This window comes from Syngnathoides biaculeatus, chromosome 23 (genome assembly GCF_019802595.1).
Source record: "Syngnathoides biaculeatus isolate LvHL_M chromosome 23, ASM1980259v1, whole genome shotgun sequence".
Taxonomy (NCBI): Eukaryota; Metazoa; Chordata; class Actinopteri; order Syngnathiformes; family Syngnathidae; genus Syngnathoides; species Syngnathoides biaculeatus.
This window is the reverse complement of record NC_084662.1, coordinates 16,690,816-16,707,124: the sequence shown is the minus strand read 5'-3', so window position 1 is coordinate 16,707,124 and position 16,309 is coordinate 16,690,816. Positions and strand designations below refer to the sequence as shown.

Here is a 16,309-nt window from a genome sequence, read left to right as displayed (position 1 = left end):
TTTTATTGAATGTCATGATATTGTGTTCCCGACAAGTGCGTTCATGAGTGCACGTCCTTCATTGCTAATGTTTTCATGTCCGGCTGCTCTCGTGGTTACAAGCCTCCACACACACAAAGACACGACCGAGGTCACATGAAGGTTACACAAACACGGGTGGTCACATGACGACATCGTGGAGCTTCAACACGATTGACTGAAACAATTCATTTGAGTTACAGGAGTGAGTTTTTACCATAGATTGAGCAAATATATGGAATGTAGACACGTGGCATTTGTTTGCTAATAGCATATCTATGCTTAGCACATTCAACGCAAAATCTGTTTAAGAAATAAATAACACTGTACATGGATTTGTGAATGGTGATCCAGGAGTAGTTCTGGTTTTTCACAACATGTTTTGTGCAGGTGGAAAGTTACCTGGACGATTAAACTATCTTCACGTGACCAAACCGGTCGCCAGCAGCCCGCGAGGAACTTTTGCGGGACACGTACGTCGACCGTGTTTACGAGGTTTGTCTTCTTCATTGCAGGTGCAAATCAATGTTTTTGCACCGTCTACAGGCCCGACGTGTTGCGACGGGATGCCCGGAGAATGGGGACTACTTCTGCTTGCATCTGGACCACAACCAGGTGGTGGAGACCATCACGTGTTTGTCCGTCAAGCCGCTCCCTGTACACAACTTGATGTGTCTGTACGCCAAACACCAACAACTCCTTGGACAGCTGTTGGTCAGACTTTACCTGAAGCAGATACAAGACCTCTACAGGTACACACACACAGGACTGGAACAGATTTTGTTCCTTCTAGCAGCACTAAACTAGACTGTGAACGATAAACACAGGACTGACACATTGACTGCTGTGTAGAACTGCCTCAGCAGCTCTTGGGGCAGGCTATGCTACCTCAGAAGCCACAGAAAGAACATCTTCTGCTGGGCCATTTTGAGGATGGAGTTAATGTTGGTCTCCCACTTCAGGTCCTGAGAGACTGTAATTCTGAAGGAGTTGACGGTTGACACTTGGCAGGTCGACAGTGTGAGGGGCTGCCCACAATCATCTTGACATTCTTTGAGCAGGGGCGCTCGATACATCGATCACGATCGACCAGACGTCAAACGCCCCAGCCCCCTTCTATCGAGAGAGGCTGGATGCTTGAGAAGTAGATCTTGGGGTAAAAAAGTCTGGGCACCCCTGGTCTCGAGCGTCTTTAACTCCAGGTGTTGTTGGCCGCACCAAAGCTCCGCTCGCTGCACTTCCTCTCGATATGCAGACTCCTCACTGTCTTCGATGTGGCCAATGACTGCATTGTTGTCTGCAAACTTCAGGAGTATTACAGTCGGACGCATTGAGGTCCAGTCGTTTGTGTAGAAAGAGAAGCGCAGCGGAGAGATGACACAGATCTTTTGCCGATTAACTTGAAAAACTATATATCGGTAAAGTGACTTTTCTGTACAAAATCTCCACAATGGTACATTTTGGAAAGAGTTTGTTGTGTTGCATTGTATCGCAGTACATACACATGTACAGTACACCCACCCCCCTAAGCCTCAGTGGTCAATCAATGTGTTTTAACGGCCACTGATGACCTGTCAGCCACACAATGACTTTACGAGTCAGCCCAACCGCCCTCTTCTTGGCAGGGTGGGGGGGGCTTGTTGTGTGGTTGTGGGGGGGGGGGGGGTGATGACGGGGGAGGAGGGCGCTTTTGTTTTGTCCTGCCTGCCCCATCCATAAAGACAGATTGGGGGATGCATAAACAGATTAGGAGATGGGGACAATAGGCGACCGTGTCTGGAGAGGCGCCCAAGGGGGGGTTGGGGGCGGGGGTTGTTATTTGTGTTGAAACCTCAGAAGCAGGTCACCCACTGCTTGACACACAAACACATCCAAGAGAAAGAGGGAAAAGACAACATCGAGCATGTTTACGTATAAAGACGTCAAATGTTTTGGATTCATTTCTTCAACTTATCAACAGAAGTTATCTGAGGACTGAAAGAATTATGAATTAATTCTTTCTGCTTGGGAAATAAGTTGAATCAGTGCCACCGCCCATAGAGTATTTCATGTGTGTGCTCGCAACTCATATCTCAAGGCGCACGTTTATTCATGTCATTTTATGCTTTCATTTGAATTATTGTGCTCATTCAGTTGTGCTGGAATTAAAGCCGTCTTGTTTTTTCAGCTTCTTCAGGCAGAGCTGGTGCTTGGCCATCTTTCACGACCGTTTCTCCGACTTTGAGGAGGAGATTCTTCAGATGACCTCCAAAGACGCCGAGGTTTGTGCTGCCCGACCCGATCTCTCGGGACCTCGCCGACGTGTGACGACCTGACTGCTGTCACTGTGTTTCTCAACCCCCCCCCCAGCAGTTTGACAAAGGGGGGCCTCAGGGCACGGCCCCTCGGGACGTGATAAAGGACCCCGCCACCAGAGCGGCGCTGAGGATCAACTCGGCCAAATATCTGTCTTTCAACCGCAACCTGCTGCCCATGTTCACTTGCCCAGATAGCCTTTGACCTCATCAACACAGGTGACATCAGGATTATCACGGGTGACCATCAGTGGCAAAAGTCCTCACACCCTTTATTTAAGAAGAGTACAGGTACTTTACAATTGATCGTTTTGGCAATTAGCCCTCACATTGTGCGTAGTGTAGTAATATTTTTTTATTTTAATCATTGTTTAAATCGTTCTTAAGATGTTTAATCATAAGTCAACTCCATGCCTAGTTATGAACTATTTTTATGTTTTGAAAATAATGGGACCCCACAAGTCTTAACAAGTGTTATTATGTGTAAATATTATGTAATGTCTCTGTGGTGCTTCAGTAAACGTGAAAAATGAATTTAAATGGTCTACACATCCCTGAGTTCTAGATATTTTTCTGCCAAGAGGCCTGAAATCTGGTAATTCAATTTTTTGTCATGGGGCGGCACGGTAGATCAGACGGAAAGGGTTGGCCTCATACTTCTGAGTTCCCGGGTTCAATCCCAGACCTGCCTGTGTGGAGTTTGCATACATTCTAAATTGCCTGTAGGTGTGATTGTGAGTGCATTGGGTGTTAATCTCTATGTGCCATGCGATTGGCTGGCAACCAGTTCAGGGTGTACCCTGTCTCCTGCCTGTTGACAGCTGGGATAGGCTCCAGCATTCCGTGCGACCCTTATGAGGACAAGCAGCTAAAAAAAATGGATGGATGGATGGATATGGCAAAAATCTCTGCCTACATCTCAATAAAACAAACACGTGTGCTATCACAAGTGGGTCTTCTACACAGAAGCAACCAATCAAAGGAAAGGTTCAGGCAAATATGAACAAAGAGGATACAAAACTGGGTCAAACACAAGTAGCTCTCGGAGGGACCTTTTCTGGACACTTGTAGGACAAAACCAAGGTGTTGTGTTCGTGTTACATAGTCACTCTATAGAAGTCTAAATATCCAAAAATATGGGACTTTTAAAATCAGCATGACTTTTTTCACACATTTTTAAGTATTCTGAAGTCTTGGGAAAAACACTCTGAACCTGGAAGGGAGAATTTGCAGAAAGGAAAATCTATTCTCGTTTTACATGACGCACAAGTCATGACGGCGTTACGTGACAGCTGTATGTTAATGAGGCTCACACACGTACACAAAGCAATGCAACCAGCTGGTGTGACGACAAGTCATATTGTCAAATATCATCAGTCACACATAGTTAACATCACAATGTGCTCAAATATACAAATAGCTTATGTTGTTAATATGATTTTAATTATAGACAATTTTTACCTTAGGAGAAGGTTGATTTTATTCAGATTTATTATGTTGTTTATTTGAAAGGTTTGAATAACTCATGACTACAATTTAAAATCAGAGTTGTGTGCAAGTGCGCGTGTACATGCGTGCGTGCCTGCACGTATGTGTGTGTGTGCGTGTCAGACATGCATAATGAATGAAGACCGCGGCTGCTTTGCATCACAATGACTTCACTGGTGTGAAAAGGAAACAGCAAAACGGGTCAGAGGTCATAGGGGTTGGTGGGGGGGAAGCGTGTTTTTGGTGTGTGATGTTTGTCTTAAAATTACAATTTTCTTTTTAAGTTCTGTATCACGTGGTGTTTCACTTGATTTCACTTGAGAAAACTGCTAAACTACGAGTAAATTCTACCCTTGTGTCTTATTTATTGTTGGACGGATTGGATTGGTCGAGTCGAGTAAGTTGCGAGCTTGGTGGCTGAACGAATTAAATCCATAAGTCAACGGTAGGCCTACCAGTGTATTGTGATGAAGCTGAGGCACGTGTGTCTCTATAGAAAGTCATCGAAGCGTAACAGCAGGCTGCTGGCGTGTGCCTGGGTCGACATCATGGAGGGGGGGGGGGGTATTGCGCTCTCTGGAGCAGGAGGAGGCAGTGTGTGTATGTGTGTCACCTCACACATAAAAGCCCTCAGGTACATCTGCTTTGCAATCTGCCTCTCTGTTCTCCTAACACCCCCCCCCCCTACACACCCTTCATCATCCTCACACAGTCTAAATCCAAGAGGGAGATTGAGGGGGGCGGGGGGGGGACATCCCTCTGATTGGTTGCCGATGAAGCAACTGGGAGGGAGGGGGGATTCAATGTGGCCTTAAAAAAAGAGTGCGGTTGTTGAGAAGCAACAGAACCCGCCGAGTAGAGACCCAACTCCCTGAGTCCCGGAGTCCTCCCCCCGCCCCCCATCCCCTCTCCCACACACAAAAGTGCCTTGAGATTGTCGACATGCCGAGAGGTTTCTTGGTGAAGAGGAGCAAGAGAGTCAGCCTGGTGTCATACCGGTCGCGATGTGCAGACGAGGGAGAGGAGCCGAGGTCTTTGGCACGTGCGCCGTCGCGCACCTGCTGGTCGACACCAGCGCTGGCCTTGGCGGTGGCCCCGGACCGCGAGATGAAAGCCGTTCGGTTCGGCAACCCAGAGGGCGCGTACCAGGCGCTCTACAGCCCGACCCGGCCGGCGAGCAAAGAGGAGGATGCGGAGAGGCACTCGGGTTTGGGTTTGAGGTCTCCAGCGTCAGCTGAGGCGTTCCCCACGGCGGCGCTCACCGCCCTGGAGCACCTCTTCAACATGGGCTCCAGCACCGCCACCTCCAAACCGGAGCGGAAAGTCAAACCGACCACCAAGAGAGTCAAGAACATCCGGAAACTACACTTTGAGGATGACGTCACCACCTCGCCGGTTCTGGGGCTGAAGATCCGGGATGTTCCCATTGCGGAGCGCCGGGTTCCGGGGGGCAACGACGCCGGGCCGCCTCGCGGTGAGTTCGTGTGTCAGCTGTGCAGGGAGGCTTACGCCGATCCGCTCAGCCTCGCTCAGCACCGCTGCTCCAGAATTATTCGGGTGGAGTACCGCTGCCCCGAGTGCGACAAGGTGTTCAGCTGCCCCGCCAACCTGGCTTCACACCGCCGGTGGCACAAGCCCAAGACGGAGCAGAAGGAGCGCCCGGAGGACGGGCCCAATCCTGGCTCGTCCGAGTCTGATTCTGAAGGAGAGGAGCCGCGGGAGTGCGGTCAGTGCGCCAAAAAGTTCAAACGCCATGCCTCCCTGCGCAAACACATTGCCGCGCAACACGCACCCATCAACTTGAGCAACGGCACCCGAGGGCACACGTGCCCGACGTGCGGGGAGCCGTTCGCCAGCGTGGAGGCGCGCGAACGGCACTTCCGACTCCTGCACGCCTTCCGTTGCAAACACTGCCCGGCCGTCCTGCACAGCTCGCCCGGACTCACCCGCCACGTGAACCGCTGCCACCCGACCGAGGACAGGAACGTCATCCTGCTGCATCTGCCGCTGCAGCGCGGCGAGCGAGCGGTCGGCACATCTGCCTCACAGTTCTGACGCGTCGTGATTCGAATCTAGGCTCCTTGGTGCTTCATCTCGGCTTCCCTCTACAGGTGTGAATGGAATGTTCGTTTGTCTTTATGTGACCAAGGCATTGTTTATCGTATGTCCATTCTTTCCCTGACATATAGTAGTGACCAGTCCGTTGTTTGTCGAAAGGTGCGCTGTGATTGGCCAGCGACCAGTCCAACATTTATGTACTTTGCTTGTCTCGCCCAAAGTCCTAATGAGGACAAACACGATGGAAAATGTATGTAAATCTCCTTAAAAGGAAGTGTCTTTTTTTACTGTAATTAGCTTTTTAAAGTGTCATCAGCATGAAAGGAAAAGTCTTTAAATCAGATAATAATAATAATAATAAAGGGGCCAGTTGTAGGGGTTTCAGTGCCTTTGCCCTGGGTGGACATTTTGTGTTGGCAGTCCTCTAAAGCCTCTTTTGCATCCCCCTTTTCAAATCTTATTTTCCTAGCATCTCTGCACATGTGCTATTAGCACCCAGATGTATTTTTTAGCTTTAATAATAATGTAATAACAAACAAAAATAATAACAATTGAATAAATGAACTTTGGCTCTTCAGCTTGGTAGCTAGCTAGCGGAAAAAAACAAATTAGCATAGTGACTAATGCCTTTGGACTAGAAACTGCTGTGAAACTGCCTTAATACTCTTGTTTATTTTAAAAGTTGGACTCAAAGCCTTCTGTATTACTGCCACATATTTTGGTCCTATTTATTTATTTATGTTTATATTTATTCAACTAAATGATTACTCTCTGGTCAAATGTCTTAAATATGTAACGGCGTGAGACGGATGTGTTTACTGTAACTTAATAGCAATCAACCCTGACCTGGATGCAATTGCGACTATTTATTCTCTTGTGCTTTCTTTCTTTGTGACCGCTAGCTGTTATTTTGCTTTAAATGTTTCGACATTGTTTTGCTAAATGTCCCAAAAAAAAAATGAGAATAAATGTATAAAAATCAAATTGACGACAGTTGTTGTTGGTGTTTTTACCCCCATGAAATTATTTAGCTGTTATTTAGCTTCAGATAGCATCGCTAGTATGCTAGTAGTATGCTAGTACCAGCATTCCAAAACGTTCATTGTAGCCTTTCCTGGCTGACATCATCACTCGTATTCCTAAAATAAGAATTAGCACATTGCTAGTTAATGCTGCAGGAGACTTTGTTAAAGAGGAGTGTGATGTAAATGCGAGCATGCACCCCAAACGCTTTCCGTAAACGGGGGTGCGAAAGATGCATCATCACCAAGTTTTTCCCGTATGTGGCACAGTGGCACCAAGATTGTATCTTATCAATAAATAAAGCAGAATTATTTTACCAAATTACGGACAAATGGGTCGGAAATACATCCACAGTTACACGTGAGATGGAAAAATGTTAAAACCTATTCGTGGGCAGCGTCCCATTTTTGGGGCATCATGATTTTTACGCATTATATCCTTCAGTATATCAAAATATCTAAGTGTTTTAATCTGAAGCCATAATTTGCTATCAGGAGAGGATAACTCATCGGTCAAAGTTAGCACGGACTTATTTCCCTTTCCTTCCAACATGGCTGCCTCAAGTTATCATATAACTTAACCATAAATGAAAAAGAAGTGTTATTTCCTTGATTGTGGCCTGTCAAAAGACTTTTATCTCAATAAGGCAAAAATTTACCACCCTGCCCATGAATGGGTTAATATAGGCCACAGGTGTCAAACTCAAGGCCCGGGGCCAGATACGGCCCGATTTTATGTGGCCCGTGTAAGCAAATCACATGTGTCAAATTCCATAATTTTTGTTAAAATCTGTAGCAAAATTTCAAATTGTCAAATCATAAATGAAAACATTGAGATATCACAAGCATTTTTGTGTTATCAACCATCAACAACGGTTGAAAAACCCACTACCATTGATTTCTGATTCCAAATCTAGTTCATACATTTCATGTGTAGATACGATGAAGCAATTAAAGATTTTTATGGTTTCACACTTGAGGGAAACTGTAACGACAATGTGGCCTGCGGCAAAAATGAGTTTGACACCCTTGATATAAGCCTACACGGGAAATTTTGACCATGAAAACGTAGAAGTCTCTTGACCCATCCATCCATTTTCTTTGCCACTTATCCTCATGAGGGTTGCACGGGGAGTGCTGGAGCCTATCCCAGCTGTCAACGGGCAGGAGGTGGGGGGTGTTGGTTGCCAGCCAATCGCAGGGCACATCGAGACAAACGAGCGCTCTCACAATCACACCTAGGGGCAATTTAGAGTGTCCAATTAATGTTGCGTGTTTTTGGGATGTGGGAGGAAACCGGAGCGCCTGGAGAAAACCCACACAGCCACGGGGAGAATATACAAACTCCGTCGCTTGACCCATAACCTACAAATAAGTGTGCATCGTTCAGTTGTTGACTGGAAAATGTTCTGACGTCTTCATACGTGACGTTTCCCTTGTGCTCATGTGAGGTAGGCGCCGGTCCACGCGTGACCCCGATGGCGACATGATGTTCAGTTGTTTATGAACTGCCATAGTTGATGATTAGGAGAAAAGCTTGCGTAATCCTGCCAGAAGAAGCCGGCAGCTGCACTGAGATGCTGGAAAATATGATTACAAAGCGTCGCGTTGTGCAGGTGACGACCGGGCCGCTCGCTCGCCATGTGGCGCAGATCGCGGCTCAGATTAGTGAAAGCTTAATCGCCCTCTCCATGTCAAAGCTAATTAAAGAGCAGCAGGGCCTCCGATTTAAGGCTTTTTAAATCTTACCTTCAATCATTGTCACATCATTCAAACCTCTGTTTCTCATAATAATAATAATAATAATAATAATAATAATAATAATAATAATGGATAATGTTGACACTCACACTGGAAACTCAGATTAGCAATAAAGAGAGACTGGATAATTGTTGTTGTTTTTGGGTCCGGCAGATCCAAACATCAGTCTTCAACGCCACAGCCCCCTCAATCCGGCTGAGGCGTGACCAATCACCAGAAGTGACCGCTGCAAAGGTGGTGGTGAGGGAGGGTCGCGGGGTGGCTCGTGGGGCTCTTTTGGAGAGGCCACCTGAGCCACTTGTAAAGACAGCATTGGGGTAGTTGCCATAGCAACCGAGGCCCAATGACAACTGATGAACTTTCATTGTACTTCTCTTAACGAAGGATCGCAAATTGCTCTGCGAAATATTGATCCGCGCCGTTTGTCCGCGTGAAGTCGTGACCTTCTGTTCTTGTACCCTCGGGATATTTTCTGGGCCATCTGAAATTGGGCGGGGTGGGGGGTGGAGGGGGTAGGGTTTATCTTGCTGTTTGGTTTTGTGCTGGTTGGTCCGTGGTGGGACACGCACGAGTCCCTGTGCTTGAGCTGTAAATAAGCAAAGCTCTTGCACTTTTACAACGCCAACATAAGCACATGTTCGGACATGCCGACACTTGTGAGCGTGCGTGAGTCGACACAACAACAACACTCCACGCACAACTGAGTCCCCGTGTGCCCTGGCGACACTGATGAAGGCCTGAATGGTTTCACGGCGGTGCCGTAATTGAACCTCAGGGAACACTGGGAGCTTGCTCACCACCTTCATCATCACCTTCACTCGTCATCATGAAAACTAATATTGTTCTGCTTGAAAACTTGAAATTTTTTCCAGGGATGTCCAGGTTAGAGGATAACGAATAGTGAGGAAAAGTGTCACAAAAATGTCCATGCACTTGCCTGAAGGCATTCTTGTGTTGTCCTTTTCTGTCATTGGCCTCAAGTCAAATTATCCTGCACTAACCCTACAGGGAGGGAGAGTGGAGGCGCAGAGGGAGGGGTTGGGGGGGGGACAGGTGTCCGTTACCTGGCAGCCACTCCCTTAAGAAACAACTCAGCATCGTCTCATTATCCTCATCTGACAAGTGCATCTTTAAACTCCACAACATTCATCATTTTACAGCTCACGTCCGCATTCACAACAAACAGGAAACATGACGAAATGACAAAGTAAAAGCAAAAATGCAAACTTGACAACATCTGAAGACTATTTTACTTTTACTGCACTTTGCTTATTTGCTTAAATATGACCTTACACATTTAATCAACAAATAAAGTGTTGTCCATTTGCTAATCAGACAAGGATGTTTTGTTGAGCGCGGTGGCTGTCCTTAATCTTTGTAGGCAGAAAACCAGGTGGTGGCATCCTCCTCTCCCAGGCGCTGTCGTGGAGACGAACGACACCTGATAAGGAGCGGAAAGTTACTATCCCGGCCCAGGACCAGACTGCGGGGGGCACCCGCTTTTACCATGGACCCATACAAATAAAAACCTTGTGTTACCGGGCAGCTCTTGTCTTCTTCTCGGGCTATCCTGCCAGAAGACACACGTCTCGTGTGCGGCAGATACCTAGATAAGACCCGGACATCTGTATTGCACATTCCTTTGTAACACATCCACTTACTCATCTAATCATTGGTCATCTCTTCCCCGATCAGTGAACAAGTGTAGGGTCCAAACTCGCAAATCCCTACACATCCTAACGGGAAATAGCACCATGCAGACATGACAGCAACACAATGTTGTGTGTTGTGTCTGTATTTGTGTATTGAAGCATCCTTGTTGCTTCTCTTGTGTCCACAACACTTGGTTTTGCTTTCGTGGTTTACTGGCCTTCGACCATGTTTGCATTCTCTACCCGGTATTGTGCACGTGTGTGGGTGTGTACCTCTGAGTCCCTCTAGAGGTGTATGATGTAAGTTACATGATACCCAGATCACTGCATACATTTTAGTCCAAAAGTGATCCTGTATTCAAAAGCTGTCACTTCACAACAATATCTGTTTGGCTGATTAGTGAAAATTTGTTGGAAAAAAAAAGGCTTCAAACTGTTTAAGGCCACTCCCCGCTGAAGTTTACTTTAAAACTTAACATAAAACAAAGTTAGACATTGTGTATTTAAAACAACCGCATAGCTAGACTTAAATTCACTAGTTTAATGCTAATGCAAACATAATGGGAAAAGTAGGCGCTCGTGAATAGCATCTATTTGGCTGCGTTACATTCCTTTTCGTGATGAATATTTGAACATTAATGGTGGGGAAACACATGTAGACAGATAATGCAGGGTATTCAAAACTCACTCCTGGTTTTTCATTGTTAATTGAAAATGTAACTGAAACATAAAGTGAATGAAATTCAATGGGTAAATCCGACATTAACTGAGAATGTTTGTGGTGGCATCTTTGATTTGGAACAAATGAGTGGTGGTGCCAACCTTTTTGATTCAATCAAGCCAATGTTTCATGCATACCTGACCAGTAGCTGACAACATTTTGGGAGTTACTGAAGAACACGTGTTTCTGATGCTCTCAAGTATTTGGTGATCCGGTGGCCTACGTCGTATTCTGTCTCCGCGAATGATCAGCTGCAGCTAACATGCAACAAGTCATTTTGTGAAAAGATGATAGTCCAGTGCATTATTTGTGTGAGGTTTGTGTGTTCCTGGATGAGCACTTCATGGTCCTGTGGAATGTGTTCCCTTGTTTACTTGATCTCACACCATGTGAATTTTTTTCCCCTTGTGGGTTATCTAAAGTAAAAAATTAATGGAACAAGACCTTAGTGCTGTATCTCCCAACACATCAGAGACGCTCAGCTAGGAGTGTCAAAGTCGTCAGCGCATTCCAATGTGTATGGATGACAAGAAAGCCAAAAACAAAGACAAAAGAACAGTGGATGCAGGTACATTTTGTTGCGTATGGTTCCGCACAGTAGCGTACAAATACAATATTTTAAGGGTGTTTTCTTAATGTAATTTTATTGGTAACACACGTTAAAGCATTGAGTAAAAGGTAAATCTCGTGAAATTGGTCAAGAAATCAATATCAATGCATTGCCATCGATTACTGATCTGAAAAAAAAAAAGACTGGATGGCTCATTGGCCACCAAAACTGAAGTCACCGTCCGCCATCTTGATATTCCCAAAACAACCATGCCGACCTGTGCAGTGACAGCGATTAAAGCCGTGGGAAAACATTTCACATGTAAATTAGAAAGATTGACTTCGAAACTGTTAAAATTTGTTTGTAAAGTTTTTTTTTTTTCTGATGATCTTAATTCACTTAAAGTTTTGTTTACGGTGAACAGGTTGTTGTTCACCGTTCACTATCTGCTTCACCTTTATAGGACGACAGTTTTTCACGAAAAAGCGATGTAAATATTTTCCCAAACTTCATCAGTGGTTAAGCAAGAAAACAGATTTTCTGTGAAATTTTTGATGAATTTCATAATACAGAACTCTGCAAATTTAATTTGATTTTCCAATGCGAGGAAACGAGTTTAAATTTTCCGCTTGAAATAGGACGTCGCAGGGACAACAAATGAAGAATGCGTTTAGCATGTATTTTCCCATTCCGAGTCCTTGTTTTTAGAAATATATGTCCCTGATTGACTTAAAATTTAATGTTTTTATGATAAAAAATATTTTTGGCTATGTTATGATGATAGAGCTTCACAGCGTACTTTGGGAAAAGTTAACATGTCACGGAAATCGGGCCCAAGGTAATATGCAAGGTTTCTTGGTAGTCACAGTGTTATATGTCTTCCCTTTGCATGTGGCCTTTTGTGGCTGACCGAGTCGAATTAAAAATCCTTCATGTGACCAGAACTGAAAAAATGTCAAGCTCACACGACCAGTTTTAATTCTACATGCCAAACTTCGAGGGAACCCCCCCCCCCACTATAATCCAAACTGTAAACTGTCTTCAACACGTTTTGGGAGTACCAAGATGGCGGCCAACTGGCTTCAAGCAATCGACATACCCCTCGATGTGTATGAGCTAATCCATTTTTTTTTTTTTTTTTTTAAGAGCAGTGCCATCGATGGCAACATCGACCTTTCCAACATGGCCGCGATGTAGGCAGGTGTGTTATCCTGGTTTATGCGGCACTACCATATCTTGTAGCTGTAAATCTATAGCCGGAAGTGTAACACGGCTAAATTGCTCATCTGCGAACAGCAGCTAAGTGTTGACTTTCCCGACCAGTCGGTGGACGGCTATGGACTCGGTTCCCAGCGATGAAACTCACCATGGCGACGCCGAGGTCAGCAACTCGGTGGCAGCGGCGGTGCTAGGGAATGGAAATGGAAATGGCGCAGCAAACCTAGCGAATGTCAAGAAGAAAAAGAATACAACGTCTCACAGGAGGAGGTGGAAGAAGAAGAAAAAGAAGCAACCGGTTCACCAGCACCAGCAGAACCCCCAGAGAAATTCCCGCTCATGCGACCAGCACCTCACCCCCGGCCTGCCCGCTTCGATGGCACACGAGCCCCCTTCGGAGCAGCCCGGCCGGACACTTGAAGTCGTCGTGACCCGCCATCTTTTCAAACAAGAAAGCAAGCCGGAGGTAAAAGACTTGACATTTCCCTCATGGTTGGTGGTTCTCTGCTTTTGTCACCCTTTACCCCGCATTTGCTGTTGTCGCCTCGTCGAGACGGACTTTTTAAAAAGACTAAGAACATGAATGGTTATAAAATAGCCTTTGGAAATGTTAGAATCAGCTTTGTTGGGTTAAGTATGTTTAAAAAAAAAAAAAAAGAAATTTTCTCCGGCAGTCGGTGCTACCCTGTCTCATTTTTTTTTTAATACATAACTTGCTTACATGTTCTAAGTGCCTGACCGATCATCTTATTAAGATGAACATAACAACTAAACACACAAAAATGGGAAAAAAGTAACAGTTGGACAAATTACAGCCACACAATTTTCTTCAACTTGGAACAGTCTTCTTCTTAGGAAAGTCAAAATAATGTTGTTTTCGAAATTAAATTAAATTTCACAGCGTGTCCTCATTTTTTGTTGTAAATATATGTATTTGAGTCGGCACGTTGGATCAGCTGGTAAAAGCGTTGGCCGTACAGTTCTGAGGACCCAGGTACGATCCCGGCCCCGCCTGTGTGGAGTTTGCGTGTTCTCCCCGTGCCCGCGTGGGTTTTCTCCGGCCACTCCGGTTTCTCCCCACATCCCAAAAACATGCAACATTAATTGGATGCTAAATTGCCCCTAGGTGTGATTGTGAGTGTGGGTATTTGTCTCAATGTGCCCTGTGATTGGCTGGAAACCAGTTCAGGGTGTACCCCGCCTCCTGCCCGTTGACAGCTGAGATAGGCTCCAGCACTCCCTGCGACCGTCGTGAGGATAAGTGGCAAAGAAGATGGATATATTTTTAAACAATTAAGTACACGTGTATATACAATAATTGCTCCATCTTCTAATTGGAATGGTGAGCAAGTGAATAGTGATAGTGACTGGAAGTAGTAGTACAGTAGTACTCACTCAGTTTCTTTCGGCTTGTCCCTTTTACGCCGGATGCCCTTCCTGACACAACCCTACTCACTCAATAGTGAGTGAATCAATGTTTTTTTTAAATTTTGGTCATTAGCCCCCAAAATCCAAATCGTTTAAAACCTAGATGAAACATAACCACTTCATCAGTCATCATCAGTTGTCATCACTTTATTGATGACTAAACTATAACCTTATTGATTACTGATATGTAAATGAAACATGACCAAAATTAATAACTTAAATAACCAAAACTTGATTTTGCTAACTCAAATGTATCCTCATTGATTATTGAACCAGATCACCACAGTGTATGTTTTTTTTCTTTTTTGTAGCTGGTGAGGTCGAAACGTTGCCAGTTGGCGCAAGGACCAGCACAGGCTGCGTGTCCAACCGCCCGTATGCTCCTGAAACATAAACATCTCGACAGCTCTGCCCACGCCCCCCAACACAACAAGAATGGCGGCAGGAAGAGCGGCAACAGCCCTGCCAGCAAACCTCGTTTAGAACACAACAACGCAAAGAACACGGCCGTACGTCTCAAGGGATGCGCGGCCGAGTGCCTTGAAGAAGGCAAGAAAGTCTATGCAGGCCCGAAGTTCAGTGAGCCGCCCTCGCCCAGCCTTCTGCCCAAACCGCCCAGCCACTGGGTGCGGAAGAACCAAAGTCAGAAACTCAAAAGTCGAGAGAATTAATAAGCTTGACTAAAATTGAAGTCACTTCTGAAGTTTCAAGATCACGCATGACCTTAAAGCTGGTTAACTTGAGCAAAAACGATCGAGCCAACCGTTGTGGCTTCCCACTATCCTCGTAGATATCCTCGTAGAAGTCTGCCAACGCGACCAGACTAACTAAAAACTACACTTATTTGCATCTGGCCGTCCCATCTTTTTGTTCGCCAATATGATTCATGGCGCATAAATACAATACAATGTTAGACGAGGCAAATTCATTCCATTTAGCTTCCTCTTCTGTTCAGACAGCCGTTGCAACTTTCCAGCTTTAGATGACGTCAGATCCGACATCTGTCACAATGACAATAACTTTCTATTCAAAGGGTTCATGACTTCATGCCATGCCATGGTTGGACAATGGCTAATTCGTGGGTCCGTATTTCGTTCCTGTTCTGTTCAGTGAGCCATTGTTGGTTTACGCCTTCAGATAATTACATGAAGTCAAAACCGTGATGACGTCCCACTGACTAAATTTATGGGTCGACTGCAGCTCACAACAAAACAGCGGCGGCGTTTTCCTGCCCGTCTAGGACAAAGACGACGACTTTCAACTACGACTGTAACGATACGCCAAAGCTGGGATTCTCACGAAAATTGTTATAAATGGAATATTTTTATGAATATATTTATATGATACGTTATTTATACATTTTTTCCCTAATTTAATGAATGTGTATATGCATTTATGTATGTGTATATAATTATATAATATGTGTTTCCTTACATGCCCCACTGAAAATTAATTTGTGCTTGAGAAACTATCAGAACTAGCATTAGCATAATGGCATAATTTTGCGCGATCACGACAGATCACCATCATTGGGAAAGTTGTCACATGACGTAGTTGGAGGAGGCCGTGCCAAAGAAATTTATCTTCAATCCAGGCTCAAGTTTGTTTTAGTTTTCAAATCAGCTTCAAATGAATGAATGAATTAAGATTGGTAGATAACACATGCTCATATCTTAGAGTATTGTGATTTTCTGTTGTGCTCATGTATCGTTAGAGCGAAGCAAAGGTAAATCAATTTGCTTTACATGGTTAAAAGGGTGGAGAATTTTGGCCTCACAGTTCTGAGATCCCAGGTTAAATCCTGGACCCGCCTGTGTGGGGTTTGCATGTTCTCCCCGTGCCTGGGTGGATTTCTCTGGGCACTCCGGTTTCCTCCCACATCCAAAAAAAACGTGCATCACTTGCCCCTTGTTGTGATTGTGAGTCCGACTGTTTGTCTCGATGTGCCCTGTGATTGGCTGGCAACCAGTTCAGGGTGTACCCCGCCTCCTGCCCGTTGACAGCTGGGATAGGCTCCAGCACGCCTCGCGACCCTTGTGAGGATAAGCGGCCAAGAAAATGGATGGTTAAAAATATTTAAATACAAAGAAAAAAAGCAT

The 16,309-nt window shown here is 45.2% G+C and overlaps 3 protein-coding genes across 6 annotated transcripts in view; all 3 read left to right on the top strand.

Annotated features, from left to right (window-relative positions):
* The window catches only part of cfap61 (cilia and flagella associated protein 61), a 31,613-nt gene extending 28,767 nt beyond the window's left edge, over positions 1–2,846 (top strand). For 2 of the 4 annotated variants that reach the window (XM_061813168.1, XM_061813170.1), the window contains 4 exons: positions 409–491; positions 565–770; positions 2,186–2,279; positions 2,368–2,846. In XM_061813168.1, coding sequence (XP_061669152.1) covers positions 409–491; positions 565–770; positions 2,186–2,279; positions 2,368–2,517 — 533 coding nt within the window. In that variant the 3' untranslated portion in view covers positions 2,518–2,846. Of the gene's footprint in view, positions 1–408; positions 492–564; positions 771–2,185; positions 2,280–2,367 lie in introns of those variants that run through there. The other 2 variants (XM_061813169.1, XR_009793916.1) reach the window with 2 other exon arrangements.
* Positions 2,847–4,742: 1,896 nt separating this feature from the next.
* LOC133497017 (insulinoma-associated protein 1a-like) lies at positions 4,743–6,709 on the top strand. The gene has a single exon (XM_061813173.1). The coding sequence runs from the start codon at positions 4,743–4,745 to the stop codon at positions 5,853–5,855; it is 1,113 nt and encodes a 370-aa protein (XP_061669157.1). The 3' UTR covers positions 5,856–6,709.
* Positions 6,710–12,761: 6,052 nt separating this feature from the next.
* LOC133496985 (proline-rich nuclear receptor coactivator 1-like) lies at positions 12,762–15,643 on the top strand. The gene is made up of 2 exons (XM_061813122.1): positions 12,762–13,248; positions 14,522–15,643. The coding sequence occupies exons 1-2, from the start codon at positions 12,901–12,903 to the stop codon at positions 14,879–14,881; spliced, it is 708 nt and encodes a 235-aa protein (XP_061669106.1). The 5' UTR covers positions 12,762–12,900; the 3' UTR covers positions 14,882–15,643.
* The last annotated feature ends 666 nt before the right edge of the window (positions 15,644–16,309 follow it).

What these genes read in the sequence shown, in the direction of transcription:
- LOC133497017 (XM_061813173.1), top strand. Translation starts at nt 4,743, where the DNA reads ATGCCGAGAGGTTTCTTGGTGAAGAGGAGCAAGAGAGTCAGCCTGGTG.
- LOC133496985 (XM_061813122.1), top strand. Translation starts at nt 12,901, where the DNA reads ATGGACTCGGTTCCCAGCGATGAAACTCACCATGGCGACGCCGAGGTC. An exon ending in AACAAGAAAGCAAGCCGGAG is followed by an intron (nt 13,249 to 14,521) that starts GTAAAAGACTTG and finishes TCTTTTTTGTAG; the next exon opens with CTGGTGAGGTCGAAACGTTG.